Source organism: Rattus norvegicus, chromosome 17, assembly GCF_021556685.1.
Source record: "Rattus norvegicus strain SHRSP/BbbUtx chromosome 17, alternate assembly SHRSP_T2T, whole genome shotgun sequence".
NCBI classification, from domain to species: Eukaryota; Metazoa; Chordata; class Mammalia; order Rodentia; family Muridae; genus Rattus; species Rattus norvegicus.
Window position 1 is genome coordinate 57,124,373 of NC_141550.1, and position 23,534 is coordinate 57,147,906.

Genomic DNA, 23,534 nt, shown 5'->3' on the forward strand with positions numbered 1-23,534 from the left:
AAAGTGAAGACAGAATAAATGAAGTTCAGATAATAGCCAAGCTTACCCCATTCAGGGTGGAAGAGAAACCAGTTGTATTTTATGCAATGTCATTTGAAATTCCTCTCTTAGGAAAACACAAAGCTGTGACCATGAAAGGAACCCCGGGAAACAGATACCATCAAAAGAAAATGTGTGAATAGAAGAGAGGGATAGGCAAATAGCTCTTGTGATGATCTTCTACCTAACACTTACCATGGTAACTCTGGGTATTATTCTAATGTTATGTGAGTGAAACAAAAATTTCCATAGGGTTGATGACAGCGTTGTGTTTAACTTATATCCTACATAGTATAAAACACACCTGGTTGTTTGGATCAAATGGTCTCCCATTGCTTCTTTCTGTACTTAATTTTAACCCTCCGCATTTGGCATCAGATACCTTAAATTGCTTTGCAGAGATGAAGAGGATCTCTGAATATGGTGCAATTTTGAATTCTTAAGTTAGAAATAGCTTTATTTTGCTGCATTATTTGGCCCTTAGGCCCATGGGGGATGTCTAATGTAAATGGAAACCTCTTGGTCCACTTATTATACTATGTACTGATTCCTTCTTAAAGGCATGTGGTGCTGCATGCCCCAAAAACTCTGGTGCTCTGGTACCTTTAATGAATCCATTCACTCTCTTTAAGGGCCACATACCCATAAACACAGTTGAACACAACAAGAAAAACTTCCAAGAAAATGACAACAGTCCTATAACCATTTGTTACCACAGGGCATAGGGAGGATAATGGGAACAAGGATGCTTTTAAAATAGCACTTTTGATTTTGGCAAAGAAAATTGAATTTGCTCAGCCTTTGAGAGCCCTATAAAGTCCCCAAGGCAAATGATTTTGAAATTATCTCCTTCTAGACCCACTTGAAGAAACATTATGTAATGCCAAGAAAGGGCAGACCATAGTCCTTGTTGGTACCTTAACTCCTCAATCCCCACTTTGGTCTCATCTCAGCAACTATATATCCATTTTAAGAAGTCCAGTCTTATTTAATTGAGCTGGTATCTGGAGAAATCTAGTCATCAGCTGGTAGTACCAAAGTTCTCTGCTTTATAAATAGAGTATATTTAAGTCTGAACCATCTGGCGAGTCTTTGAGACTTTGTAGCTTTTGAACATAGAAGGTTTATTTGCCTCTTTTCCAATTAATCTCTCTATTGTCATATGTCTCATCAGGCTCAGTTACCAAATTCTCAGAAAGACAGTTTATGTGACACTTATGTTTGTTCAATTCAAGTTATTGCAATTCTAGTTGAGAACTGAGTCCATGTGTGGTTTGTTGGGGGAAAGCAAGGCAATGAAACCCTGTAGAAATGAGGCATTTCATGGTAGTTCTTGGCATCTCGCAGTGTTCTCCAGGGTGCACTGTAGAGTCTCTTAGACTTTAATTCTCTCTGGGAACATCCTATTTCTCTATCTTCTACTTGCTTGGTCTGACTCATGCTTCCTGCATAATTAATAGGCAGCTGAAATATCTCAGGTTAGCAGCAATGGTCAGTGTTGTCAACTTTACAGAATCTAAAATAACCCTTGAGATGGACCCCTATAAGGGATTATCTTGATTAGATTAATAGAGGTAGGGAGACCAACTGTCTAATTAAAGTTTCTGTTGCTATGAGAAGACCAAGGCAACTCTTACAAAGGAAAACACTTAGAAAGAGCAATTTGCAGATTCATTTTGGAATAACAAAAACCCAGGATATCGAAAACTATCCTCAACAATAAAACTTCTGGGAAAATCACCATCCGTGACCTCAAGCTATATTACAGAGCAATAGTAATAAAAACTTGTATGGTATTGGTACAGAGACAGACAGGTAGATCAATGGAATAGAAGTGAAGACCTAGAAATGAACCCACACATCTATGGTCACTTGATCTTTGACAAAGGAGCTAAAACCATTCAGTGGAAAAAAAGACAGCATTTTCAACAAATGGTGCTGGTTCAACTGGAGGTCAGCATGTAGAAGAATGCAAATCAGTCCATTCATATCACCCTGTACAAAGCTTAAGTCCAAGTGGATCACGAACCTATACATAAAACCAGATACACTCAAACTAATAGAAGAAAAAGTAGGGAAAACATCTAGATCACATAGGCACTGGGGAAAAATTCCTGAATAAAACACCAATGGCTTATGCTCTAAGATCAAGAATCAACAAATGGGATCTCATAAAACTGCAAAGCTTCTGTAAGGCAAAAGACACTGTCATTAGGCCAAAATGGCAACCAATAGATTGGGAAAAAATCTTTACCAATCCTACATCTGATAAAGGACTAATAGCCAAAATATATAAAGAACTCAAGAAGTTAGACTCCAGAAAGCCAAATAACCCTATTAAAAATAGGGTACAGAGCTAAACAAAGAATTTTCAGGTGAGGAATATCAAATGGTTGAGAAGAACTTAAAGAAATTTTCAACATCCTTAGGCATCAGGGAAATGCACATCAAAATGATCCTGAGATTCCACTTCACACAAGTCAGAATGGCTAAGATCAAAAACTCAGGTAACAACAGACACTGGTGAGGATATGGAGAAAGAGGAACACTTATCCATTGTTGGTGGGAATGTAAACTGGTACAACCACTCTGGAAATCAATCTGGAAGTTCCTCAGAAAATTGGACATTGTACTACCTGAGGACTCAGCTATACCACTCCTGGGCATATACCCAAAAGATGTTCCAACATATAACAAAGACACATGCTCCACTACATTCATAGCAGCCTTATTTATAGTACCCAGATACTGGAAAGAACCCAGATGCCCTTCAACAGAGGAATGGATACAGAAAATGTAGTACATCTACACAATGGAGTACTACTCAGCTATCAAAAAAAAATGACTTCATGAAATTCACAGGCAAATGGATGGAACTAGAAATATCCTGAGTGAAGTAACCCAATCACACAAAAGCACACATGGTATACACTCATTGATAAGTGGATATTAGTCCAAAAGCTCAAATTACCCTAGATACAATCTACCGACCACATGAAGCTCTAGAAGAAGGATAACCACAGTGTGAATGCTTCAGTCCTTCTTAAAGGGGGGAACAAAAGTATTCATAGGAGGAGATATGGGACAAACTTTGGAGCCGAGACTGAAGGAATGGCCATTCAGAGCCTGCCCCACCTGGGAATCCAGCCCATATACATACAGCTGCCAAACCTAGACAATATTGATGAAGCCAAGAAGTGCGTGCTTACAGGAGCCTATTATAGCTGTCTTTTGAGAGGCTTAGCCAGAGCATGACAAATACAGAGGACAATGCTAGCAGCCAACCATTGAAATGAAAATGGGATCCCCATTGAAGGAGTTGGAGAAAGGATTGAAGGAGCTAAAGGAGCTTACAACCCCTAAGAACAACAATACCAACCAACCAGTGCTCCCCGGGACTAAACCACTACCCCAAAGACTATACAAGGACAGACCAATGGCTCCAGCTGCATATGTAACAGAGGATGGCCTTGTTGGGCACCAATGGCAGGAGAAGCCCTTGGTCCTGCCAAGGCTGGATCCCCCATTGTAAGGGAATGTCAGGGCAGGGAGGTGGGAAGGGGAGGTAGTTGGGGAGGTGGAACACCCTTATAGGAGAAGGGGAAGAGGGATAGGGTAGGGGGTTTATGGACAGGAAACTAGGAAAGTGAGCATTTTAAATGTAAATCAAAATATCCAACAAAAATAAATTATATAAAAAATTTTAAAAATTTAAAAAACAAAGGAAAACACTTAATTATATCTGGCTTACAGGTTTCAAGGTTCAGTCCATTATTAACAAGGCAGGAAGCATGGCAGCATCCAGGCAGACATAGTGCTGGAGGAGCTCAGAGTTCTGCATCTTGATCTGACTATGTCCAAGAGAAGACCAATTTCCAGGAAGCTAGGAGGAGTGTCTCAATCCCAACCCTACAGTGACACAGCTCCTCCAACAAAGCCACACTTACTCCATCAAGGCCACACCTCCTAATAGTGCCACTCCCCACCAAGTATATTCAAACCACCACACCCAAGTACTATAGGTGTCACTATTCTCTGGTTGCTACACTACATTGTGCTAAGTAGAGAAAAGGAGCTGAGCTGACCCACATCTTCATTGCTTTGTGCTTTCTGAGTAAAGATACAATGTAACCAGGTACTTCCTGTTCCTGCTGAAATGTCTTCCTGGTCAGTTATATCTCTGGAACTATAAGAAATTTTTTTCTCCTTTAAGTTGTTTTTACTGTTTAAATTTGTTTGCTATTTATTGAACAACTTTTAATTTAAAATTAATTTTAAAATCAATTTAATGCATAAATACTCTAATGAAATCTAACATCAACTTCCTCCCTCCTTCACCCATATTTCTTCTTACTACGTATCCCTCATAACTTCATATACTTTTTATTAAACCCACTAAATCTAATCAGAGTTATTGCCATGTGCATGACGTAAGACCACCCACAGGAATTTAACAGCCTTTCAAGATAGAACCTAAATCTTCTTTCCCTAGCAGTCATCAGTTTCCAATAGCCCCTCAGCTAGAAATGGGGCTTTGTGGGTTCTTCCCTACCCACGTCAAAAGTTTAGTTGCCCTAATGTCATAAAGGTCTTGTGCACGCAATCACTATTTCTGTGGGTTCACTTTACAATTTCCTTTTCATAACCAGAACACATCGTTTCATGAACATCTCCTATTACCTCTTTCTACCTCATCTTCTCTGGTAATTCCCAAGCTTTGGTGGATGGTGTGTTAGAGATGTCCATTGACTGCTGATAACTCTGCAATCTCTTATTCTCTGCACTTGGACAAACTGTGTCTTTATTAAATTACCATCTGCTGCAAAAACTTACTTCTCTGATGATAGTCAAGGGCTTTATGTGTCTATGAGTATAAAGATACATATTTAAGGTACAGTTTAATTCTGTGTACATATAGCTGAATAATGGTGGTAAACTCTCCAATAGCATCTTGATCTATTCAACCTTGGACTTGTGGTCTAGCTAAGAGTACTGAGCATGAGCTCTGTCTAAATAGAGTTGGCCTTAAACCTAATCATAAATTGGTTGTTTACCTCCAAATATCCATGCCACTATTGCACCAATGGCCTATCTCTTCAAGCTGGCCATTATTATAGCTTTCGGGGTTTACAGTTGGGTAAGAAGGTGGATTATTTTCTCTTCCAATACCAAATATAACACCAAAGCACTATGAAAGCTAGCCAGAAGGGATGCAACTGCTAGGCCAGGACAAGCTTGATTTCTCCATGCCCTATGACACAAGTATATGGTATTTTCAGCAACTGAGTATTACTATAAAGTTTTTGAAGGTAAAAATGAACAATATCTACGACCTATATTGTTTAGGGGTCTATATTATCTATCTAACCATAAAGAGAGAGCCTACCACAGGCACCTGAATAAGATATTATGCCTCTAAATATATTAGGTCCATTTAATATCTCTCTAGCTTTCCTTAGCCATGGAGGGAGAGTTTGCAAGTTCTTTCTTATCTTTGACTCTAAAGCAGAACCATGTGGCAGAGAAACTATGTTTTCTGTTTGCTGAGGGTTGAACATGGTCCCACTGTTCAATTGCATCAGCATCAGTGATCTGTTTCAGATGGTTTCCTTCACTGTTTAGCTTTTCAATTTCACAAGTTGGAAGCTTAGCTGGGTGGGGTCTTGTCCTGAGGTGACCACTCTTCATTCCATTTAACATCAGATTTTCTTGAATCTCTGTGAGCGCAGGATTTACCTCAATTATATTGCTCCTTTTCTCCTCAAACTGTTACATTTTGTACTTTTTCTTGCTTAGCTTGCTCCTTTTCATTGCAGATCTACATAAGAGTGACTACTAATAACCGCATGTCAGAGTCAACATTAGGCAGACTTCTACTAACATCATGAATCCAAAGCTCTTCAATTTAGCCCCAGGCAGATTTTTCAGACATGGGCCAAAAGCAGCCACATTCTTTGCTAAAATATCACAAGACTGGTCTTTAGGTCGCTTACTAATATTCTCCTCTCAGCATTTCAAAGCACCTTCAGCACTGTCTTCCGTGTCTCCTACCAATGTGGGCCATTAAGCCCTGCTGAAAACATTCGACTGTTTTCCTAATCAGAAGTCCCAAAGTCCACATTCTGACCAGCATGGTCATGCCTATTACAGCAATACCCAGGAATCTGGTACCAACTCTGTCTTAGTCAGTGTTGTATTGTTGTGAAAAGATACCATAACACCAGCAACTGATAAAAGAAAGCATTTGATTGAGCCACCTTACAGTTTCAGAGGTTTAGTCCATTATCAACATGGCAGGAATTATTAGAGCATACAGGCAGACATGATGCTGGAGAAGTAGCTGAGAGTTCTACATCCAGATGTGCAGACAACAGGAAGAGAGCCACTGGGCCTGGCTTGTGGTTTTGAAACCTCAAACCCTCCCCAGCGACACACTTCTTCCAATAAGTCCACACCTTCTAATCCTTTAAATAGCGATATTCCCTGGTGAACAAGCATTTAAATCTATGAACCTATGAAGGGTCATTCTCTTTCAAACTACCACATAGAGCGTTGCAGTTAGATAGAATATACAGGGATTTTTTTCTGTATTTGTTGAGATTTATTTTATGTCCCATGAGCTACTGAGTAGAATTCCTTGGTATTTGGGCGGAACATTTTGGAGATATCTGTTAGGACCTTTGATATATGTTGTCATTTCAGTCTGGTGTTTCTCACTTTTTGCGCAGATGATCTGTCCATTGGGGGACAGTGGGGTATGGGATACTGAAATCACCAATCTGTGAGTTGTGCTTAACCTCCATCTTATCAGTAATTATCAGTACTCTCTTCATAAAACTGAGTATGATTGAAATTGGAACATACGTGTTTCATATTGGAATGCCTTCTTAGTTTATTATTAGAATAATCTCCTTCTTTACAGCTTCAGATTAATTTTACATGGAAGGGTTTGGTTTTATTTTGTTTTGTTTGTTGTTTGTTGTTTTTGGTATTAGAATGGTGGCCTCTACTTTCTGCCTGGTTCAGCCTGCTTATAATGTTGAGTTTCTTTTATACAGAATAAGGGGTATTTTGTTTCTTAATCCATTCAACTAACCTATATCTTTGGGTTGAGAATCTCACTCCCTCTCTTTCTATCCCTCTCTCTCTATCCCTTTCCCCCTCTCCCTCTCTCTCCCTCTCCCCACCCTCACACTCACACTCACACTCGCACTCTCTCCCATTTTGCTGTTCTTCTGTTCTTTCAGTTGATAGACTTAATATCCTCACCTGTGGAGGAGGGGTTTGGGGCACTGGCTCTATGTGACTTGGTCTATCTCCAACCTCTCTCCGGGGCGGTGGGGGGCGGCTGCAGCTAGTGACACCCTGATCTGGGAAGCTGGGCATGTACCTGCCATTCCTTTTAGGGTCTCCTGGGTATTCAACCTATCTCGACCAGGAATCAGGGTACCTTTTGCAACTCGTCCCCTCACACGGACTGTCAGTTAGACCAGCACCATTTATTGAAGATGCTTTCTTTTTCCATTGTATATGTTTTGGCTTCTTTGTCAAAAATCAAGTGGGCATAAGTGTGTGGTTTTATTTCTGGGTCTTCAATTCTATTCCTTTGATCAACACATTTGTCTCTGTACCAATAGCATACAGTTTTTATCACTATTGCTCTGTAATAGAGCTTGAGGTCAGAGATGGTGATTCCCCCAGAAGTTCCCCTACTATTAAAAATTATTTTTGCTATTGTGGGATTTTTGCCTTTCAAGATGAATTTGAGAATTGCTTTTTTCATGTCTTTGAAGAATTGTGTTGTGATATTTATGGGGATTGCATTGAATCTGTAGATAGCCTTTGGTAGGATGGCCATTTTTACTATATTAATTCTGCCAATCCATGAGCATGGGAGATCTCTCCATTTTCTGAGACCTTCGATTTCTTTCTTGAGAGACTTGAAGTTACTGTCATACATATCCAAGATATTTGTGGTTATTGTGAAGGGAGTTGTTTCCCTAATTTCTTTCTCAGCCTGTTTATCACTTATATAATAGAAGGCTATTGATTTATTTGAGCTGGTTTTATATCTGGCCACTTTGCTAAAGTTGTTTATCAGCTGTAGATGTTCTCACAAAATTTTTGGGATTACTTATGTATACTATTTTATCATCTGCAAATAGTAATACCTTTATTTCTTCTTTGCCAATTCGTATCCCTTGATCTATTTTTGTTGTCTTTTTGTTCTAGGTAGCACTTTCAGCACTATATTAAAGAAATATGAGGAGAATGGGCATCCTTGTTGTGTCCCCATTTTAGTGGGATTGCTTCAAGTGTATCTCCATTTAACTTGATATTCACTGTTGGTTTGCAGTAAATTGCTCTTATTATGTTTAGGCCTTGAATTCCTAATCTCTCCAATATTTTTAACATGAAGGGGTGTTGGAGTTTGTCAAATTTTTTTTGCATCTAAGAAGATGATTGTGTGATTTTTATTCCTTGAGTTTGTGAATACTGAATTACATTAAAGGATTTTCATATATTGAACCAATCTTACATCCCTGGGATGAAGCCTACTTGATCATGGTAAATGATGTTTTTGATGTGTTCTTGGATGCCATTTACAAGACCTTTATTGAGTATTTTTGCATCAATATTCATAAGCGAGATTGGTCTGAAGTTCTATTTTGGTTGGGTCCTACTGTGATTTAGGTAGCAGAGTAATTGTAGCTTCATAGAATAAATTAGGTTGTGTTCCTTCTGTTTCTGTTTTATGCAATAGTTTGAGGAATGTTTGTATTAGGTCTTTTTTTGAAGATCTAGTAGAATTCTGCACTAAATCCATCTGGCACTGCGCTTTTTTTGGTTGTGACATTTTTAACAAGTGCTTCTATTTCCTTATGGGATATGGTGCTGTTTAAATAGTTTACCTGTTCTTGATTTAACTCTGATATGTGATATCTGTCTAGAAAACCATCCATTTCATCTAGATTTTTCAGTTTTGTGGAGTATAGGCTTTCCTACTAGGATGATGTTTTTTTTTTAATTTCCTCTGTTTCTATTGTTATGTTTTCTTTTTCATTTCTGACTTTGTTAATTTCATACTGTTTCTGGGCCCTTTAATTAGTTTGGCTAGGGGTTATGTATCTTCTTGATTCTCTCAAGAGCCAGCTTTTGGTTTTGTTAATTCTTTGTATTGTTCTCTTTGTTTCTATTTGGTTGAGTTTTGCCCTGAGTTTGACTATTTCCTGCCATCTACTCCTCTTGGGTGTGTTTGCTTCTTTTTGTTCTAGAGCTCTCAGGTGTGCTGTTAAGTTGCTAGTGTAAAATCTCTCCATTTCTTTATCAGGGCCCTTGCTGCTATGAGTTTTCTTCTTAGCACTGCTTTCCTTGTGTCCCATAAGTTTGGGTATGTTGTGTCAGTATTTTCATCAAATTCCAGGAAGTCTTTAATTTCTTTCTTTATTTCTTCCCTGACCAAATTATCATTGAGTAGAGAGTTGTTCAGTTCCCACATGTATGTGGGCCTTCTGTTGTTTTTGCTGTTACCATAGGCCATGGTCATCTGATAGGATGCATGGGATTATTTCAATCTTCTTGTATTTGGTTAAGGGTTTGTGTGTGTGTGTGTGTGTGTGTGTGTGTGTGTGTGTGTGTGACCAATTATGTGGTCGATTTTGGAGAAGGAACCATGAGGTGCTAGGAAGAAGGTGTGTTTTTTTGTTTTAGGAAGAAATGTTCTGTAATTATCTGTTAAATTCATTTGGTTCATAACCTCTATTAGTTTCTCTGTGTCTCTGTTTAGTTTCTGTTTCCATGACCTGTCCATTGCTGAGAGTGGGGTGTTGAAGTCTCCCACTATTATTGTGCGGGGTTCAGTGTGTGTTTCGAGCTTTAGTAAAATTTCTTTTAAGAATGTGAGTGTCCTTGCATTTGGACCATAGATGTTCAGAATTGAAATGTTCTCTTGATGGATTTTCCCTTTGATGACTATGACGTGTCCTTCCTCATCATGCATGACCACTTTTGGTTGAAAGTCTATTTTATTGGATATTGGGATGGCAACTCCAGTTTGTTTCTTGGGACCTTTTGCTTGGAAGAACTTGTTTCATTCTTTTACTCCAAGATAGTTTATTTCTTTGTTATTGAGATGCATTTCTTGTATACACCAAAATGATGGGTCTTGTTTGCATATCCAGTCTGTTAGCTTATGTCTTTTTATAAGTGAGTCAATTCTATTAATATTGAGAGATATTAAAGACAGGTGACTGTTGGTTCCTGTTATGTTTGTTTTTGTAGGTGGCTTTATGTACTTACGGTTCTCTCCTTTTGACTTTGTTTTGAGATGTTTAATGTCTTCTCTTTTCTTGGGTGCAGGTACCTTTCTTGGTTTGGAATTTTCCTTCTAGAATTCTCTGTAGGGCTGGATTAGTAGATAGATACTGTTTGATTTGGTTTTGTCCTGGGATATTTTGGTTTCTCCATCTATGCTGATTGAGAATTTTGCTGGGTATAGTAGCCTGGGCTGGCATTTGGTTTCTCTTAGAGTCTGTATGACCACTGTCCAGGATTTTTCTGGCTTTTAGTGTTTCTGTTGAGAAATCTGGTGTAATTCTGACAGGTCTACCTTTGTATGTTACTTGGCCCTTTTTCCTTGCAGCATTTATTCTTCCTTTGTTCTGTGTATTTAGTGTTTTGATTATATCATGAGAGGATTTTCTTTTCTGGTCCCATTTATTTGTTGTTCTATAGGTTTCATGTACCTTTATGGTCATCTTTTTCTTTAGGTTGTGGAAGTTTTCTTCTATGATTTTGTTGAAGATATTTTCAGGTCCTTTGAGCTGGGAGTCTTCATTCTCCTCTCTTCCAATTATTCTTAGATTTGGTCTTTTCATTGTGTCCTGACTTTCCTGGATGCTTTAGGTTAGGATTTTTTTTTGTTTTAAATTTTCTTTGACAGTGTGTCCATCTCTTCTATAGTATCTTCTACATCTGAGATTCTCTCTTCTATTTCCTGTATTCTTTTGGTCTTACTTACATCTGTAATTCCTGACCTCTTTCCTTTCCCATTTCCAGCTTTGCTTCTGTTTGTGTTTTCTTTATTGTTTCTATTTTCACTTTTAGGTCTTGGACCACTTTATTCAATTCCTTCACCTGAATATGCATTCCCCTATTTCTTTAAGTGATTTATTTGTTTCTTCTTTAAGGGCTTCTACCTGTTTACCTGTGTTTTTCTGTATTTCTTCCAGCGAGTTATTTATATCTTTCTTAGAGTAGTCTATTATCTTCATGAGATAGGATCTTAGGTAAGCTTCCTGATTTTCAGATGTGTTGGTATATCCATGGTTTGTTATGTTGGGAGAACCGGGTTCTGATGATACTAACATATTTCACTTTTGTTGCTTATGTTGTTGCACTTGCCATCTGATTATCCCTGGTGTTTGTAGGTCTGGGTGGCTCTGTCTAGAGTCTGCCTCCTTTCCCCTGTGTTGTTTCAGGTCTCCTGGTAGGCCTGTGGCCCTTGCTGTAGCAGACTTCTTGTGAGGCCTTCCAATTGGGAGATCTTCAGAGGGGCAGAGAAGCTGCAGATCTGTTACCCTGACTGCATTAGATCTCCTGGTCAGCCTTTTAGAGGTCTTCAGAGGAGCAATCAAGCTGTTGTCCTGGGAAGCCTATGGACCGTGTTTTCTGTTTCCCTGTGTGCAGCAGAACGCCAGGGAGGCTTTTAGTCTGTTGGGTCAGTTACCCTGCATGACACAGAGTCCCTGGGAGGTCTTCAGACTGTGGGGTCAGTTGCCCAGTTGCCCTGTGTACAGAGGAACTCCTGGGATGCCTTCAAGCTGTGGTATCCTCCGGGGAGCAGACAAGCTGGCAATCAGTTGTTCAGTTTCCCTGTGTGCAGCGGATCTCCTGGGATGTCTTCAGGCTATGGTGTCTGTTGCCCTGTGTGCAGCAGATCTTCTGGGATGCCTCAGAATGTGGTATCAGATGCTCTGAGTACAGTGGATCTTCTGGGATGCCTCAAGATGTGATGTCTTCTTGGGAGCAGATTATCTAGCACTCTGCCCAGCAGAAAGGACTGGACAGAAGGGGAATGGTATTTGGTGGACAGGAGTTTTGGGGGATGATGGGTTCCAAGTCCACTGGGCTCCCAGCAGCAGGCATGAGACTTCAGGAGTGTTCTTACCAAATACTCTGAGTGCAACAGATCTTCTAGGCTGCCTCAGGATGTGATGTCTTCCAGGGAGCAGACTAGCTAGCAGTCTTTCTCAGAAGAAAGGGATGTTGATACAGATTCCTTCTGTTCCTATTCTCTCTAGGACTTTATCCGAAGGTGTGTTATATTTTGTCAAAGAAATTCTCTTCATCTATTTAATGAGTATGTGGTTTTTGTCTTTAAGTCCATTTATGTGGTTTACTACACTTCTTCACCCATGTTTGTTGAACCATTCCAGCACATCCACATGATGAAGCAAATTTGGTCATGGTAGATAATTTTTGTGATGTATGTCAGGAGTTTGTTTTCACCTTGTATTTAATAAGACATATGAGAGTAGGTACTGTTATCTCATTTTAGAGGGAAGGTTTGCCTGAGATACCATTTTTAGATGGCAGTTATTTAAAGGCTTGAAATATAGCAGTCCACACTTTACTCTTTTTTGGGGGTTGCAGATGTTATTCTAATGCAATTTCCTTTTATAGCTTTTAACATTTTTATTTGCTTCCATTTTTGACTATAATATACCATGGAGAGGTTTCTCTGCTCATGCCTATTTAGGGATATAAATGGCTACTGCATTTGTATTTTAATTTATTTCCATATTTGGGAAATTTGGGGTTATATGTCTTATTAAACAGATTCTTGGGGCCATTAGTTATCTCAGCTTCTTCTTCTAGCCCATAGATTTCTAAATTTATTCTCTTGGCAGTATCCCAGGGCTCATGGATGAATAAATGGGCATGCTATTTTTTTTCTTATTGATGTTCAAATATAGTGTTTTTTTGCCTTGTTCTCCATCTTTCATATTCCCTTGTGTGCTTGGAAAGATCTATTGATGATGCTTTCCACTTTACTTTTGTTTGATTTATTGATCCACAGTTAGCTTCAAATTCCACAAGCAAGGCAGATTCTTCATCCTCCTAAGAATCCCAGTTTCATCACCTGGGAAGATTATTGTTCTAACTGGGGTGTCTCCCAAGTATACTGAGAGATCTCGGTTACTAAAAAGCTCACAGAGTGTTTGTGGAGGACCTGAGTTCAGCTCACAACTATGTGTAACTTGAGTTTAGGGGATCACCGTTCTTTCCTGGCCTTGTCAGACATTCCAACACACACATACATGCTCACACTTTAAAATAAAAATAAATTTAAAGTAAACTTTAGGTAACAATCACAGCACAGTCAACACACATCTTATACTATCAAGGCCTTAAGGATATAAATCATTCTGCTAGAAGGCTGCATCTATGGTTGGCAAGTGGACTACTAAGCCTTCAGCAAAGAACAGCACTGAAGTTATCAGCCATCGACCTCAGGCCCAGTGTTGGCAGACATGACTGCTATTCCCAACAGCGTTCCATCCCTAACAAAAAAGGGTTGACTGCCTTTCTTCTTATACCCCAACACAGCATGCTTGAGCTGGGATACTGTTGCTTCTCTTTTGCTTATCTTTACCTACCCCTTGCCCAACTATACAAAAATCCTTCCAGGTCTGCATCTTGCCATGGGGATGTGGAAGAATAAATTCAGGCTCCCTGACCTGTAGTTGTTTTCAGGCCCCCGGTTCAAAAAATACATTCTCCTTTAAAATAATATTTGTCCCTTGGCACTTCAACTAACATGGTGATGGATGACAAAATGTATGACACTGTCTCATCAAAGCTACAACTGCTTTTGAACCTTGTGAGGTGTGCATGCATGTGTGCACACATGTGTGTGCGTGAGTGTGTGCGTGCATGTATGTGTGGGTGCGTGTATGCATGTGTGTGCGTAGGGAGGGGAGTTGAGGGTAGGGCTGCCAGTCTCTCTTCAGCATGGCCATCTGGGTTACTTTCTGTAGAAAACATTTTCTTTCTCTCTCCTAATAGGGAGCCATGTTGGCTTCTTTTCTGCGTGCTCATCTCTGCATGCTCAAGTGTCCTGTTCCCACCGTTGTGAGATCTGAAGGCTTCCTCTTTCTCTCACTTTGGAATGGAACCTTCTTGATATTTTTATTTATTCACATTCTTCTTCCGCCTTATGCAGGCATTCTGTACATTAATCGTGTTTGAATTTTCTGCCCTCCTTGGTAGAAAGAAACAAGTTCTGATTTTTTTTTTCTGTTTTCATTATCCCCCTGCATGTATGACTAAAACTGGGCACAGTATAAAAATTCCAGGAGCTTCCTTGAGTAAAATAACACCTGCTTTAGGAATAAAAAACCATCCTTCTCTCTCACACAACTGAATCACTCCATCTTGTATACATTCATGATGTTTCCCTTATTATTTCTTTTCTTCTTATGATTTTCAATTTTTTAGAGATATTTTTAAAAGAACAATTTTTACTTGAAATATGCATAGTTCCCTAAAGTAATGGGAAGTGATACTTTTAAAAATAACACACATCCTCACTTGGGCCCTTCTGCTTGTTAGCCTTCTTGAGTTCCTTGAATTGTACTGGGTATTCTGTACTTTTTGTTTAGTATCCACTTATTTGTGAGCACATACCATGCATGTCCTTTTGGGTCTGAGTAACCTCACTCAGGATTCATTCCACTCTAAAAGAAACTCCTACAACACTTTTATCACAGAACAAAGTTTAAAAGGCTCACTTGTTGAAAGAAAAGTTGTTTAAAAGAGTAACTAGGGGGGCTGGAGAGATAGCTCAGGGGTTAAGAGCACTGACTGCTCTTCCAGAGGCCCTGAGTTCAATTCCCAGCAACCACATGGTGGCTCACAACCATCTGTAATGGGATCCGACGCCCTCTTCTGGTGTGTCTGAAGACAGCAACAGTGTACTCACATCCATAAAATAAATACTTAAAAAAAAAAGAGTAACTAGGTTAACTAGTAATTAGGCGAAAATGTATTGTCTCATTTGGTTCACAAAAAAACATGTATGTCAAATGTCTTATACAATAGAAAAGAATCAGTTGTGAATCTTTAATAAAAACACCTGTTTAGGACAAGTTTAGACTTCCTTTAAACAACTTATTGTCTCTTTATTGTCTTTCTGTATTTTATTTTTATAAAGCACAATAAACCATTTATTTCATGTTAAAGAATCTTTTGATTAAAATAAAATACTAGTTACTATGCAAGGGCACAGGAGCTATAAAGAGACGAAAGCTTCACAGGCATAAGAGTAGTAGACAAGTCAACAACCATCACGATGATAGGAATCTTTGCTGGAGGGTGGAAAGGCTAATTAGAAATTGCATCCACTCTCTTGAAAATGGAAGACAAAGGAATATCAAAGCATATTTTGAGTAGGTCTATCTCCTGTCTGCAGTGTAAATGAATCAAAACTACATTTACAGCCCTCCATATTTATAACACTGTTGAATTGCCATATATTGCATTAAATGTTCATCAGATGGCGGAGAAGCCTGGTTGGGTGACAGAATAGTCTTTTAGAACCATATTTAGGTTACTGTTCTTATTCCAGGTAATGCCTTATTACCATTCAGTATTAACCAGCAAACATCTTATTTCATCAATGTTTCCATCAATGTCTTTGTTCTCACCACGTAAACCATTATTACTAGTGTAATTTGACAATTTCAAGAGAAATGTTTATTCTTTGGGGGAATTCTATAAGGCAATAGCAGAATTTACATAGGAACAAAAGAGAAACATTTTAAAATCTTTTGAGGGCCTGCTTGAAACTCATATGAAAACATTACCATCTAGAGATATGGTTTATTTTTCTGCCAATTAAAAATTAAAAGGCAGGAAAATTTCACAAAGCAGAAAGCAACATTAAAAAACTTTATAACACATGAACACATGTGTGCATGTGCGTGCATGTGCTCACACATATATACATGCACACCACAAGGTGTATAGAGAAAGACTCTTAGCAGAGCAGGGATGGGGCCTTGGAATTGAAATCCATTTTTCTTCAGGAAATCTGCAAATTTGCAAATATTTGATGATGGTGGTGGCTTGTGATAGGGCCTTTTCCCCTAATTTTGGATTGGTTCATGTAAACAAAGAAAGGGGTGCTATAGCACACAGTTTCAAGTAGACGTGCTCAGGACAGGCCTTGAACCTATCTGACCAGTCTTGGCAGGTCAGTCGAAAGATTAGGCCTTTGTCTCAGGTCAGGAGGATGGCCATATCTCTCTGACTGTAAGAGACATGACTGACTCTTAGTCTTTCAGAATAAACACACACACACACACACACACACACACACACACACCTTTCTCTGGTCTGAATAGTTTGCTTAGCAGGTAAAGCGCTTGGCCATTCAAGAAAGAAGACCGGAGTTCAGATCCTTAGAACCCACCTAACATGGTTTGCTTGAAACTCCAACTTCTAACGGCAAAGATAGGCAATCCCTGGAGCAAACTAGCCATATTGGCAAGCTCTGAGTTTGATTGATAGACCCTGATCTGAATAAAGCAGAAGAGTGATACACAAAGATTACCAACACAAGCACTAGGCCTCCATATCTGTACATATATATGTTTGCACACACCTATTCATAAATGCACCAACTTACGTGCAAACATACATAAAAATACATGTGCATACAATACATGTACATGAAAAGAAGAAAATCATTAGAAAGCAAAGAAAGAAACAAAGTCCTCAGCTTCCTCAAAATTAACCTAAGAATATCCTAATAGATATTAGACCTTGTAAAGGAGCCTTACTCCTGAAAATTGATAAGCAGAGCAAATACACACAGTCAATGACTGCAATTTTTAATCTATATAGAATTCTGGAGGGTCATGAGCAGGATAACTTTATGGTCTATATAGAATGAATTTAATTGTTAGTACTATGGGGTCATGCGACAGGTCATCAAGTCAATAAGATAGCCCAAATGAGTAGCCCCACATATGCCCCATTCTAGCTGGTCTTCTTATTCTAAAGAGATGCAAAGTTTATTTAAATGTGTGCAATCTGTAGACTCATATAATTTGAAGAGTAACACTGGCACTAGGGTCTGGCCCTGATGTTTGGAACACAAAGTATCATTAACTCTCACTTAATCAGTTTGTATAAAAAGGTCCAGCACCTGGAGTCTAAATAGCATGATTCAATGCTTTTTCTGGACATGTAAAACTGAAATCCCCCAAATGTTGATGTTAACCCAATCTTAGTATTCATCAATGAGGTCAGAGTCACACTTGCTTGTTTTGAAAGTGAATCTCTGCCCAAGTTCTATATGATGGCCACCTTCCCTGTTGTTAATTTTAAACACTCAGTGCTGTGAGCATTAACAACAACAACAAAACGCACTTGCAATTCTTTCTACCATAACATCAGCTCAGTGAAGAAGTTCTTCTGAGATTGGATCTAATCAACAACTGTACTGTTTAAAAGTTACTAGAATTACAAGATCCTGAATAGATATTACAGAGGGCCAAGAAACATACCAGAGAGTCAAATGTTTTGTTTTCTTTTTTTTTTAAGAGGGAGAATAACTACCTTACTCAACAGGACCATTCTTGACTGTGTGGAGGGACTGAATGCACCAGGAATGACTGAAATATTCAATGAAGATAATCATAATTGACCCTAAAAGAAAGGAAGTATAGAATTGGAACCAATTGAACAGATGGTGGAGAATTTAAAAAAAAATGTGCTTCTTTGGGAACAGGACTTCTACTCACAGTCTTCTCCTTCTAGAATCAAGTAGATTGAAGGCAGCTGGAGGAGGCAGAGATTTCAGGGGGCATGAACAGAAAGGTGCCTATGTCTTTGTTCTTGTTCTATGAATGCAGAGAACAGGCCCTTGTCCTGGAAAGCATGCTATGTGTCTTGTCTCCCATGCCCCCAAAGGGCAGCTTCCTCACACTTTATTTCCCTCAATACATCTTTTGATATCTGTCATCTTTTGATATATGTGACAGTTACTATTTTGTTTTGATTTTTTTCCTGACACTGTTCAATGTCTTCTTCTCCTACAGAATCTGTACCAGAACAGGTTTTTAGGCCTGGCTGCCATGGCATCTCCATCTAGAAACTCCCAGAGCCGACGCCGGTGCAAAGAGCCCCTCCGGTACAGCTATAACCCAGACCAATTCCACAACATAGACATCAGAAATGGTGCCCATGATGGCATCACCATCCCTCGCTCTACCAGTGACACTGACCTGGTCACCTCAGACAGCCGCTCTACACTCATGGTCAGCAGTTCCTACTATTCTATAGGGTATTCCCAGGATTTGGTGATCCACTGGGACATCAAGGAAGAAGTGGATGCCGGAGACTGGATTGGGATGTATCTTATTGGTGAGTACATTATCATCCATGACTACTTGTTAGACTGTTTCCTCTAGACAGTCTGGTAGTGTGTGGTGAAAAGAAAGGTCTTATGTGAATGGTTTGTTAGTTCAATGAGAATCCTATTCATAATTCATTTTAATTTTTTGAGAAAATAATATAACTACATAATTTCCCTTTCCATTTCTTCCCTCCAAATCTTCCATGTACCTATCTTATATTTTCAAATCCATACTTTTTTCTCTTTGTTGTTAAATGCATGTGTGTGCATACATGCATAATATAGATAGCATATGTGTTTCTGAATACAACCTTCTCAGTCTGTATAATATTACTTGTATGTATGATTTGAGGGCTGATTATTTGATATTGGACAACCAATTAGGAGAAGCTAGTTTTCCTGATATCACTCTCCAGTGTAATTAAAAAGCACAGTCAACTAAGTTATACTATAGTATTGTGTTTCCCAACCTGTGGGTTTGGGGGTTAAATGACCCTTTCATGGGAATCACCTAAGAGCATCAGAAAACACAGGTATTTACACTGCAATTCATAATAGCAAAATTACAGTTATGAAGTAGCAACAAAATAACTTTATGGTTGGGGATCACAACATGAGAAACTGTTTTAAAGAGTAACATCATTATAAAGTTTGCTCTCACACATTTCAATGCACAACACCAGATTTAGTAATTCACTATTATTCACTATTACAGAAAATAATGTACATTATGAGCAATTTGTAACCTTGTTTATTTTTCTGATAAAATATTTTGTCTGACTAATTAGTCAGAAAACAATTAGGAAAATATTTGATTCTCTTGACAGCTCTACATGGTGTAATTAGTGTGTGTGTGTGTGTGTGTGTGTGTGTGTGTGTGTGCGTGTAATAAAAATAAAGCAATATACATTTTGATGTTTTATGCATATAGTGGTTACTAGATATATTCAACTTCTGAACAGAAAAATTTAATAGGCCTTAAAATTAAGCTTTCAAATAAAATAACATCTACCTAAAACAGAGATGGAGAAATACCAGCAGCCCATCAAGAATACATGTGTAGTCCATGGTTGTTGTATATTTGACTATCAATACTAAATATTCAGATACTTCACTTTAAAACCCTATCTTTTATGTCTTGACAAAAGATTCCATTTAGTCAACAGAACTCCAATTAGCTAATCTTAAGCAAGCATTTATTACTCCCTTTCAACTACTCTGAATCTTCAGATTTTTCACAATCCCCCTCGTGCCTACCTTTATGGAAATGTGATTTATCACTTGAAGGAATTTTTTGTTGTCTCTGCACATACACAAGTGCATAACTTTAAAACAACTCTTTACAGTAGTATCTTACAAGTTTGTGAAGATTGATCCCATATTCTCAAGTTAAGGGAAAAAACAGAAGATAGTGTGTTAGAGAAGATAATGAATAAATGAAACTTACTGAGTGTGAACCATAGCAGGGAAAAATGAGCTGGTTGGGTTTAGTCCACTTGACACAAGCTAGAGGGACCTGAGAAGATGGACTATCAGTTGAGAAACTGTGCTCACCAGATTTTCCTGGGTGTGTGCCTATGGGGGATTTGCTCAATTAATGACTAAAGTCAGAGGGCACCATCCACCATGGGTACTATCCTCCCCTGGCAGGTGATCCTAGGTGGTATAAAGAAGCAATCTGTACCTGCAACTGAAGGTGACCTGGGCCCACAGTGCTCTGTACCCAAATCCCATGAGAGAGAGAGCTGGATTCTCAGAAGTGTGGACAATCCTCAGAGCTCAGGCGAGACCACGATTTCTGCTCACATTCCTGGCCCAAGAGTAACCTGCCTAGAGACCTCTGGACATTCATTCAGTCTCTGCTTGTGCCCAGAGCTCCACTGACTCACCTGAGAGCAGAGATAAGACCACCACTTCTGCTCCAAGGGACCCACCTGGAGCACTAGGGACACAAAAACCCAGGAGCAGTCTGGGACAGGACCCTTCCGGTTTCTGCCTGTGCCCAGAGCTGACCCAGTCCCACAGCTCTCTGTACCCAGATCCTGATGGAAGAAAGCCAGTATGCAGGAGTGCTGACAAACAGGCTCACAGGAGGGTCAAGCCACTGTCAGAGCCAGAAAGACCAGCTAACACTACAGACAACCTGATGGTGAGAGACAAGCACAGGAGCCTAAGCAACAGAAATCAAGATTATTTGGCATCATCATAATCCAGTTCTCCAACTAAAGCAACTACTGCATATCCCAACACAACAGAAAAAGCAAGATTTTGGTTTAAAATCACAACTCATGATGATGATAGAGGACTTTAAGACAGACATAAAAAACTCCCTTAAAGAATTCCAGAAAAACACAAACAAACAGGTGAAGGAATTGAACAAACCCATCTGAGATCTAAAAATGGAAATATAAACAATAAAGAAATCACAAAGGGACACAACCCTGGAGATAGAAAACCTGGAAAGAGATCAGGAGTCATAGACACAAGAATCACAACCAGAATACAAGAGATAGAAGAGAGAATCTCAGGGGCAGAAGATACCATAGAGAACATTGACACAAACTTCAAAGAAAATGTAAAATGCAAAAATTTCCTAAGCCAAAACATCTAGGAAATCCAGGATACAAGGAGATCAAACCTAAGGAAAATAGGTATAAAAGGGAACAAAGATTCCCAAAGTAAAGGGCCAATACATGTCTTCAACAAAATTATAGAAGAACACTTTCCTAACCTCAAAAAATAGAGGCCCATAAACATACAAGAAGCCTGCAGAACTTCAAATACATTGGATTAGAAAAGAAACTCCAAAAAAAAAAAAAAAAAAAAAGAAAAGAAACTCCTCCTGTCACATAATAGTCAAAACACCAAATGCACAAAACAAAGAAAGAATTTTAAAAGCAGTAAGGGAAAAAGGTCAAGTAACATATAAAGGCAGACCTATCAGAATTACACAAGACTTCTCACCAGAAACTATGAAAGCCAGAAGATCCTGGGCAGATGTCATACAGACCCTAAGAGAACACAAATGCCAGCCCAGGCTACTATATCCAGCAAAACTCTCAATTAACATAGATGGTGAAACCAAGATATTCCATGACGAAACCAAGATATTTCATGACAAAACCAAGTTTATACAATACTTTTCCACAAATCCAGCCCTGAAAAGGATAATAGATGGAAAAATCCAACACAAGGAGAGAAAGTACACCCTGGAAAAAGCAAGAAAGCAATCTTCTTGCAACAAATCCAAAAGAAGAGAGCAACAAAAACATAATTCTACTCTAACAACAAAAATAACAGGAAGCAACAATTACTATTCCTTAATATCTCTTAACATCAATGGACTCAATTCTCCAATAAAAAGACAGAGACTAACAGACTGGATGTAGAAAGAGGACCCAGCACTTTGCTGCATACAGGAAACACACGGCAGTGACAAAAACAGTCACTACCTCAGAGTAAAGGGCTGGAAAACAATTTGCCAGCAAATGGTCCAAAGAAACAAGCTGGAGTAGCCATTCTAATATCAAATAAAATTGATTTTCAACCAAAAGTCATCAAAAAAGATAAGGAAGGACACTGCATATTCATCAAAGGAGAAAACCCACCAAGATGAACTCTCAATCCTGAATATCTATACTCAAGTGCAAGGGAACCTACATTCATGAAAGAAATCTGACTAAAGCTCAAAACATACCTTGCACCTCACACAATAACAGTGGGAGACTTCAATATCCCACTGTCATCAATTAACAGATCATGGAAACAGAAATTAAACAGAAACATAGGGAAACTAACAGAAGTTGTGAGCCAAATGGATTTAACACATATTTATAGAACACACCTTCTTCTCAGCACCTCATGGTACCTTCTCTAAAATTGACCATATAATTGGTCACAAAACAAACATCAAGAGAAACATATAATTGGAATGATCCCATGTATCCTATCAGATTACCACAGACTAAGACTGGTCTTCAATAACAACAAAAACTATAGAAAGCCCACATATACATGGAAGTTGAACGATGCTCTATTTAATGATAACTTGGTCAAGGAAGAAAGAAAGAAAGAAATTAAAGACTTTTTAGAGTGTAATCAACGTGAAGATACAACATACCCAAACTTATGGGACACAAAGAAAGCAATGCCAAGAGGAAAACTCATAGTTCTAAGTGACTCCAAAAAGAAACTAGAGAAAGCATACACTAATGGCATAACAGCACACCTAAAAGCTCTAGAACAACAAGATGCAAACACACCAAAGAGAGTAGAGGGCAGGAAATAATCAAGCTCAGGGCTGAAATCAACCAAGTAGGAACAAAAAGAACTATACAAAGAATCAACAAAACCAGGAACTGGTTCTTTGAGAAAATCAACAAGATAGATAAACCTTTAGCCAGACTAACCAGAGGGCACAGAGAATATATCCAAATTAACAAAATCGGAAGTAAAAAGGGAGACAATAGAAGAGAAATAGAGGAAATTCAAAAAATTATCAGATATTACTACAAAAGCCTATAATCAACAAAGTGGAAATCATTATGGAATGGACAATTTTCTAGACAGATACCAGGTATCAAAGTTAAATCAGGATCAGATAAACAATCTAAATTGTCCAAAAACTTTTAAAGAAATAGAAGCAATTATTAAACGTCCCCCCCTCCAAAAAAAAAAAGAACCAGATGGGTTTAGTGGTGCAGAATTCTATCAGACCTTCATAGAAGGCCTAATACCAATACTGTACAAACTATTCCACAAAATAGAAACAGAAGGAGCACTACCTAATTTCTTCTATGAAGCGAAAATTATGCTTATACCTAAACCACAGAAAGACCCAACAAAGAAAGAGAACCTCAGACAGATTTCCCTTATGAATATTGATGAAAAAGTACTCAATAAAATTCTGATGAGCCAAATCCAAGAACACATCAAATGATCATCCATCATGATCAAGTAGGCTTCATCCCAAGGATACAGGGATTATTCAATATACAGAAGTCCATCAGTGTTATCCACTACATAAACAAACTCAATTAAAAAAACCATATGATCATCTCATTACATG

General features: G+C 38.6%; 1 protein-coding gene across 5 annotated transcripts in view; it reads left to right on the forward strand.

Moving 5' to 3' along the window:
• Nucleotides 1-23,534, forward strand: part of Hecw1 (HECT, C2 and WW domain containing E3 ubiquitin protein ligase 1) — a 414,282-nt gene that overhangs the window by 135,000 nt on the left and 255,748 nt on the right. For all 5 annotated transcript variants that reach the window (XM_087590135.1, XM_087590133.1, NM_001440089.1 and 2 more), the window contains 1 exon segment: nucleotides 18,150-18,474. In XM_087590135.1, coding sequence (XP_087446261.1) covers nucleotides 18,150-18,474 — 325 coding nt within the window.